Source organism: Sinocyclocheilus anshuiensis, unplaced genomic scaffold, assembly GCF_001515605.1.
Source record: "Sinocyclocheilus anshuiensis isolate Anshui unplaced genomic scaffold, SAMN03320099.WGS_v1.1 scaffold1031, whole genome shotgun sequence".
Classification (NCBI taxonomy): Eukaryota; Metazoa; Chordata; class Actinopteri; order Cypriniformes; family Cyprinidae; genus Sinocyclocheilus; species Sinocyclocheilus anshuiensis.
In genome coordinates, this window is record NW_015542633.1 from 184,944 (window position 1) to 192,298 (window position 7,355).

A 7,355-nucleotide genomic window follows, 5' to 3' on the forward strand; every position below is an offset into this window, starting at 1 on the left:
ATGCAGGAGAAAATCTCTTTCATTCTAGTTCTTCATTTATTCACACAAGAGACTCACTCAGATCAGACACTGACCTTCCAGCAGAGCGCGCGGATGCCTCCTTCACACGGGACCCCTGTGAGACACGGATGAGACGGTGAACACACACACACACACACACACACACACACACACACACACACACACACACACACACACACACGTCACACGAGACACGACTCACACTCAACCTACCGCTGAAGCAGAGCTCACGTAAAGCCTTGAGATCGATCTTCTGCTCGCTCAGAGTCGCCTTAAACTCCTGGATCCTGAGGAACACGAGAGAACCGTGAGCGTCTGATCTCACATCTCAAACATAAAGCCTTTTCTCATGGTCTCAGTGATGCTTCTCATTTGATAGTAAATGCAGAAAGATACAGTGAAATTACAGAAATACCATATTTTATTTGTTTGAGGAACACAAGGTTTCGGGTCCAGACGTTCTTACTGAATAGAAACAGTGAAATAAACTCACACATCAACATTCAAGTGAGTTTAAAAGCACAGATTTTTGATTCCTCTATAAGATGCAGAAAACACTTTAATATTCATATCTGGAGCTTTGGGTCGAACACAAACAAACTCTCCGTCCCCTCTATGACTTTCTCTCTTCTGCTGAACACATGTTTAGGAGAACATTGGACCCCACTGACTTTCATTATACGAGCAAAAAGCACTGAGTCATTTCTCACAATATCTTCTTTTGTGCTCCACAGAAGAAAGTTTGTTTTAACCTAGTCTGAAACATCTCAGCTGAAGGTCTAGATGTCAACTTACATTTCAAACGATTCATTTCATTCATTGATCACTTTTATTTCAATTGACACAAAGTGGCTCATTCACGGCATGAGAACATGAGACATGAATGATTCGTCACACGCCTCCTCGTGAGCTCATTAACACGCGCATAACTAGCTGGTTAAATCCTGTGACTCCAATCTGAACTTTCACCAGCTGCTTTAATGGATCCTGTCGCTCATTTACAGGCGTTTCAGAGAAACATCGGACTCAAAGAGAACAAATTAAGCTCATGGAGAGATTGAATGAGGCTGAAATCACACACGCAAATACAGCTGATCGTTTATATTGTCCCATAATGTGACTCAGTGAGAATAAACATTCACTCACACACACACACACACACACACACACACACACTCACTCACTCTCTCTCTCTCTCATTGACACTCACTCCCTCTCTCTCTCACACTCACTCTCACTCTCTCTCACTCACTCTCACACACTCTCACACTCTCTCTCTCTCTCTCTCTCTCTCTCTCTCTCTCTCTCTCTCTCTCTCTCTCTCTCTCTCTCTCTCTCTCTCTCTCTCTCTCTCTCTCTCTCTCTCTCTCTCTCTCTCTCTCTCTCTCTCTCTCTCTCTCTCTCTCTCTCTCTCTCTCTCTCTCTCTCTCTCTCTCTCTCTCTCTCTCTCTCTCTCTCTCTCTCTCTCTCTCTCTCTCTCTCTCTCTCTCTCTCTCTCTCTCTCTCTCTCTCTCTCTCTCTCTCTCTCTCTCTCTCTCTCTCTCTCTCTCTCTCTCTCTCTCTCTCTCTCTCTCTCTCTCTCTCTCTCTCTCTCTCTCTCTCTCTCTCTCTCTCTCTCTCTCTCTCTCTCTCTCTCTCTCTCTCTCTCTCTCTCTCTCTCTCTCTCTCTCTCTCTCTCTCTCTCTCTCTCTCTCTCTCTCTCTCTCTCTCTCTCTCTCTCTCTCTCTCTCTCTCTCTCTCTCTCTCTCTCTCTCTCTCTCTCTCTCTCTCTCTCTCTCTCTCTCTCTCTCTCTCTCTCTCTCTCTCTCTCTCTCTCTCTCTCTCTCTCTCTCTCTCTCTCTCTCTCTCTCTCTCTCTCTCTCTCTCTCTCTCTCTCTCTCTCTCTCTCTCTCTCTCTCTCTCTCTCTCTCTCTCTCTCTCTCTCTCTCTCTCTCTCTCTCTCTCTCTCTCTCTCTCTCTCTCTCTCTCTCTCTCTCTCTCTCTCTCTCTCTCTCTCTCTCTCTCTCTCTCTCTCTCTCTCTCTCTCTCTCTCTCTCTCTCTCTCTCTCTCTCTCTCTCTCTCTCTCTCTCTCTCTCTCTCTCTCTCTCTCTCTCTCTCTCTCTCTCTCTCTCTCTCTCTCTCTCTCTCTCTCTCTCTCTCTCTCTCTCTCTCTCTCTCTCTCTCTCTCTCTCTCTCTCTCTCTCTCTCTCTCTCTCTCTCTCTCTCTCTCTCTCTCTCTCTCTCTCTCTCTCTCTCTCTCTCTCTCTCTCTCTCTCTCTCTCTCTCTCTCTCTCTCTCTCTCTCTCTCTCTCTCTCTCTCTCTCTCTCTCTCTCTCTCTCTCTCTCTCTCTCTCTCTCTCTCTCTCTCTCTCTCTCTCTCTCTCTCTCTCTCTCTCTCTCTCTCTCTCTCTCTCTCTCTCTCTCTCTCTCTCTCTCTCTCTCTCTCTCTCTCTCTCTCTCTCTCTCTCTCTCTCTCTCTCTCTCTCTCTCTCTCTCTCTCTCTCTCTCTCTCTCTCTCTCTCTCTCTCTCTCTCTCTCTCTCTCTCTCTCTCTCTCTCTCTCTCTCTCTCTCTCTCTCTCTCTCTCTCTCTCTCTCTCTCTCTCTCTCTCTCTCTCTCTCTCTCTCTCTCTCTCTCTCTCTCTCTCTCTCTCTCTCTCTCTCTCTCTCTCTCTCTCTCTCTCTCTCTCTCTCTCTCTCTCTCTCTCTCTCTCTCTCTCTCTCTCTCTCTCTCTCTCTCTCTCTCTCTCTCTCTCTCTCTCTCTCTCTCTCTCTCTCTCTCTCTCTCTCTCTCTCTCTCTCTCTCTCTCTCTCTCTCTCTCTCTCTCTCTCTCTCTCTCTCTCTCTCTCTCTCTCTCTCTCTCTCTCTCTCTCTCTCTCTCTCTCTCTCTCTCTCTCTCTCTCTCTCTCTCTCTCTCTCTCTCTCTCTCTCTCTCTCTCTCTCTCTCTCTCTCTCTCTCTCTCTCTCTCTCTCTCTCTCTCTCTCTCTCTCTCTCTCTCTCTCTCTCTCTCTCTCTCTCTCTCTCTCTCTCTCTCTCTCTCTCTCTCTCTCTCTCTCTCTCTCTCTCTCTCTCTCTCTCTCTCTCTCTCTCTCTCTCTCTCTCTCTCTCTCTCTCTCTCTCTCTCTCTCTCTCTCTCTCTCTCTCTCTCTCTCTCTCTCTCTCTCTCTCTCTCTCTCTCTCTCTCTCTCTCTCTCTCTCTCTCTCTCTCTCTCTCTCTCTCTCTCTCTCTCTCTCTCTCTCTCTCTCTCTCTCTCTCTCTCTCTCTCTCTCTCTCTCTCTCTCTCTCTCTCTCTCTCTCTCTCTCTCTCTCTCTCTCTCTCTCTCTCTCTCTCTCTCTCTCTCTCTCTCTCTCTCTCTCTCTCTCTCTCTCTCTCTCTCTCTCTCTCTCTCTCTCTCTCTCTCTCTCTCTCTCTCTCTCTCTCTCTCTCTCTCTCTCTCTCTCTCTCTCTCTCTCTCTCTCTCTCTCTCTCTCTCTCTCTCTCTCTCTCTCTCTCTCTCTCTCTCTCTCTCTCTCTCTCTCTCTCTCTCTCTCTCTCTCTCTCTCTCTCTCTCTCTCTCTCTCTCTCTCTCTCTCTCTCTCTCTCTCTCTCTCTCTCTCTCTCTCTCTCTCTCTCTCTCTCTCTCTCTCTCTCTCTCTCTCTCTCTCTCTCTCTCTCTCTCTCTCTCTCTCTCTCTCTCTCTCTCTCTCTCTCTCTCTCTCTCTCTCTCTCTCTCTCTCTCTCTCTCTCTCTCTCTCTCTCTCTCTCTCTCTCTCTCTCTCTCTCTCTCTCTCTCTCTCTCTCTCTCTCTCTCTCTCTCTCTCTCTCTCTCTCTCTCTCTCTCTCTCTCTCTCTCTCTCTCTCTCTCTCTCTCTCTCTCTCTCTCTCTCTCTCTCTCTCTCTCTCTCTCTCTCTCTCTCTCTCTCTCTCTCTCTCTCTCTCTCTCTCTCTCTCTCTCTCTCTCTCTCTCTCTCTCTCTCTCTCTCTCTCTCTCTCTCTCTCTCTCTCTCTCTCTCTCTCTCTCTCTCTCTCTCTCTCTCTCTCTCTCTCTCTCTCTCTCTCTCTCTCTCTCTCTCTCTCTCTCTCTCTCTCTCTCTCTCTCTCTCTCTCTCTCTCTCTCTCTCTCTCTCTCTCTCTCTCTCTCTCTCTCTCTCTCTCTCTCTCTCTCTCTCTCTCTCTCTCTCTCTCTCTCTCTCTCTCTCTCTCTCTCTCTCTCTCTCTCTCTCTCTCTCTCTCTCTCTCTCTCTCTCTCTCTCTCTCTCTCTCTCTCTCTCTCTCTCTCTCTCTCTCTCTCTCTCTCTCTCTCTCTCTCTCTCTCTCTCTCTCTCTCTCTCTCTCTCTCTCTCTCTCTCTCTCTCTCTCTCTCTCTCTCTCTCTCTCTCTCTCTCTCTCTCTCTCTCTCTCTCTCTCTCTCTCTCTCTCTCTCTCTCTCTCTCTCTCTCTCTCTCTCTCTCTCTCTCTCTCTCTCTCTCTCTCTCTCTCTCTCTCTCTCTCTCTCTCTCTCTCTCTCTCTCTCTCTCTCTCTCTCTCTCTCTCTCTCTCTCTCTCTCTCTCTCTCTCTCTCTCTCTCTCTCTCTCTCTCTCTCTCTCTCTCTCTCTCTCTCTCTCTCTCTCTCTCTCTCTCTCTCTCTCTCTCTCTCTCTCTCTCTCTCTCTCTCTCTCTCTCTCTCTCTCTCTCTCTCTCTCTCTCTCTCTCTCTCTCTCTCTCTCTCTCTCTCTCTCTCTCTCTCTCTCTCTCTCTCTCTCTCTCTCTCTCTCTCTCTCTCTCTCTCTCTCTCTCTCTCTCTCTCTCTCTCTCTCTCTCTCTCTCTCTCTCTCTCTCTCTCTCTCTCTCTCTCTCTCTCTCTCTCTCTCTCTCTCTCTCTCTCTCTCTCTCTCTCTCTCTCTCTCTCTCTCTCTCTCTCTCTCTCTCTCTCTCTCTCTCTCTCTCTCTCTCTCTCTCTCTCTCTCTCTCTCTCTCTCTCTCTCTCTCTCTCTCTCTCTCTCTCTCTCTCTCTCTCTCTCTCTCTCTCTCTCTCTCTCTCTCTCTCTCTCTCTCTCTCTCTCTCTCTCTCTCTCTCTCTCTCTCTCTCTCTCTCTCTCTCTCTCTCTCTCTCTCTCTCTCTCTCTCTCTCTCTCTCTCTCTCTCTCTCTCTCTCTCTCTCTCTCTCTCTCTCTCTCTCTCTCTCTCTCTCTCTCTCTCTCTCTCTCTCTCTCTCTCTCTCTCTCTCTCTCTCTCTCTCTCTCTCTCTCTCTCTCTCTCTCTCTCTCTCTCTCTCTCTCTCTCTCTCTCTCTCTCTCTCTCTCTCTCTCTCTCTCTCTCTCTCTCTCTCTCTCTCTCTCTCTCTCTCTCTCTCTCTCTCTCTCTCTCTCTCTCTCTCTCTCTCTCTCTCTCTCTCTCTCTCTCTCTCTCTCTCTCTCTCTCTCTCTCTCTCTCTCTCTCTCTCTCTCTCTCTCTCTCTCTCTCTCTCTCTCTCTCTCTCTCTCTCTCTCTCTCTCTCTCTCTCTCTCTCTCTCTCTCTCTCTCTCTCTCTCTCTCTCTCTCTCTCTCTCTCTCTCTCTCTCTCTCTCTCTCTCTCTCTCTCTCTCTCTCTCTCTCTCTCTCTCTCTCTCTCTCTCTCTCTCTCTCTCTCTCTCTCTCTCTCTCTCTCTCTCTCTCTCTCTCTCTCTCTCTCTCTCTCTCTCTCTCTCTCTCTCTCTCTCTCTCTCTCTCTCTCTCTCTCTCTCTCTCTCTCTCTCTCTCTCTCTCTCTCTCTCTCTCTCTCTCTCTCTCTCTCTCTCTCTCTCTCTCTCTCTCTCTCTCTCTCTCTCTCTCTCTCTCTCTCTCTCTCTCTCTCTCTCTCTCTCTCTCTCTCTCTCTCTCTCTCTCTCTCTCTCTCTCTCTCTCTCTCTCTCTCTCTCTCTCTCTCTCTCTCTCTCACACACACACACACTCTCTCTCACACTTGAGCGGTGTCATCTCGCTTCAGGTGCGCGTCTGTTGTAAATGAGCTCTGCTGCGCCTGTACATGAGGTAAAGTGTGTGTGTCTGAATGAAAACGCGATGTTTGTTGCGTGTTGATTGTGTTTCTCACCTGTTTTTGTAGGAACTTGACATGTTTGACTCAGTCACGCGCTACCGGAAAAACAGCCCCGCCGGAAACAGCGTCGCGCACATTAGTTCCGCCCAACAACAACCACAGAACCCACCCTTACCTTACCTTACCTTACCTTACCTTACCCTTACCCTAACCCTTACCCTAACCCTTACCCTAACCTGATCATGGTCAGTGTTTGTGTAGCTTATACCAGACAGACTGTGTCAAGGGTTAGTAGTGTAAGGACACGGAGAAACACCCAAACTACTAATAATGAGTGTTAATGAAACACCCGAGAGCACCTGATGCCGTTATTTGCTGTGTTTTGTATGTTTATTCATTTGTTTATGAATGATTAGTGTGCTATGTACTGTAATTTAGGGGAACCTCGTGGCTCTGATTATATCTGATCCTCACACACACGCCTCTGTGACAGAAGATATAAACTTTCTTTGTTTCTTCACCGATATGAACATAAAAGCCAGCCATACAAATATTATCATCATCATCATTATTATAATTATTATTGGGATAAATGTGTATTTACAAATCTACATTTAACATTTTTTTTAAAGCAGGATTAAATATTCACTAATTCTTCTCTACTTTTTTACAGATTATTAAAATTAATTTTTTCAGAACATATAAATGCAGGGAGATCACATCCATATCTGAAATATAATACAACAATATAAGAGCTAAGTCGAAACAGCACAATATTAAACTCACATCTTTAATGATGAGAACTGAATTCAGGAGGAAGCGAATGAATGAAAATAATTAGTATACAATATAATGAAGTTTGTAAGAGCTACGTCATCATGGGTTCATAAACATAATATATTTATTTAGATAAAAGATAATAAAACAGTATTTAGGCTATATATTAATAAAATATAATTTATTATGTTACAATCAGAAAGTAAACGGGCAGCTGTTTCTTGTCAGAACATATAAATTAATTTTAAAGTGCACTTCTATAATAAAATACTTATTATAATGCTGGACAAAAGCGTCACTCTGAACAGGAAGTGATCGTGTTTCGCGCACAGGTGACCCGGATGTGGCGCAGGTTGTGTTGACATCAGAGCGGCGGCGATCATCATCAGATCATGTTCTCATTTCTGCGTTTCTTGTGAGTGGAAGCGGCGCGTCAGTCGCTGTGCGGGCGTCAGGTAAGAGACAGCCGCTGTCAGTCACCGATCATCAGCGGGAAACATGCGCGCTTTCGGCTAGCCGTGCGCTAACACTCCTCACAAGATCAACATTCACACACAAACATCAGCGAACGCGCCGAGAGCAGCTCAGTGTGTGTGTGTG

At 46.7% G+C, this 7,355-nt stretch overlaps 2 protein-coding genes across 2 annotated transcripts in view; one reads left to right on the forward strand and one right to left on the reverse strand.

Annotated features, from left to right (window-relative positions):
- tbc1d13 (TBC1 domain family, member 13) overlaps positions 1 to 6,164 on the reverse strand; it is a 10,959-nt gene extending 4,795 nt beyond the window's left edge. The window contains exons 1-3 of the mRNA XM_016494215.1: positions 6,033 to 6,164; positions 235 to 308; positions 75 to 115 (exon numbers count right to left, since the gene is read on the reverse strand). Coding sequence (XP_016349701.1) covers positions 75 to 115; positions 235 to 308; positions 6,033 to 6,055 — 138 coding nt within the window. The 5' untranslated portion in view covers positions 6,056 to 6,164. The remainder of the gene's footprint in view (positions 1 to 74; positions 116 to 234; positions 309 to 6,032) is intronic.
- A 921-nt stretch (positions 6,165 to 7,085) lies between these two features.
- Positions 7,086 to 7,355, forward strand: part of zer1 (zyg-11 related, cell cycle regulator) — a 9,012-nt gene continuing 8,742 nt past the window's right edge. The window contains exon 1 of the mRNA XM_016494217.1: positions 7,086 to 7,210. The gene's annotated coding sequence lies outside the window, so the exon portion shown is untranslated. The remainder of the gene's footprint in view (positions 7,211 to 7,355) is intronic.